General features: G+C 69.6%; 1 protein-coding gene across 1 annotated transcript in view; it reads right to left on the minus strand.

The window, feature by feature from the left end:
* The window catches only part of CHCHD5 (coiled-coil-helix-coiled-coil-helix domain containing 5), a 12225-nt gene that overhangs the window by 3853 nt on the left and 8165 nt on the right, over positions 1-207 (minus strand). The window contains exon 3 of the mRNA XM_006763576.2: positions 71-207. Coding sequence (XP_006763639.1) covers positions 71-207 — 137 coding nt within the window. The remainder of the gene's footprint in view (positions 1-70) is intronic.

Consider the following 207-nt stretch of genomic DNA (forward strand, 5'->3'; position numbering starts at 1 on the left):
CGCCCCTGCAGCCCTCCTGCACTCCCAGCCCCCTCCGAACCGTCCCAGTCCGGGACTGTGCCGCACTCACTGGTTAGAGGTGCAGCGCGCGATGCTCATTTTGAGGTGGTGACAGTCCCGCTGCCAGGACTCGGGCTTGGCGGCCACACACTGGCCGTACTGGTCCAGCTCGCGGCCGCAGTGGCGGGCAGTGACCTCCAGCGCCGC

Source organism: Myotis davidii, unplaced genomic scaffold, assembly GCF_000327345.1.
Source record: "Myotis davidii unplaced genomic scaffold, ASM32734v1 scaffold939, whole genome shotgun sequence".
In the NCBI taxonomy this organism is placed as follows: domain Eukaryota; kingdom Metazoa; phylum Chordata; class Mammalia; order Chiroptera; family Vespertilionidae; genus Myotis; species Myotis davidii.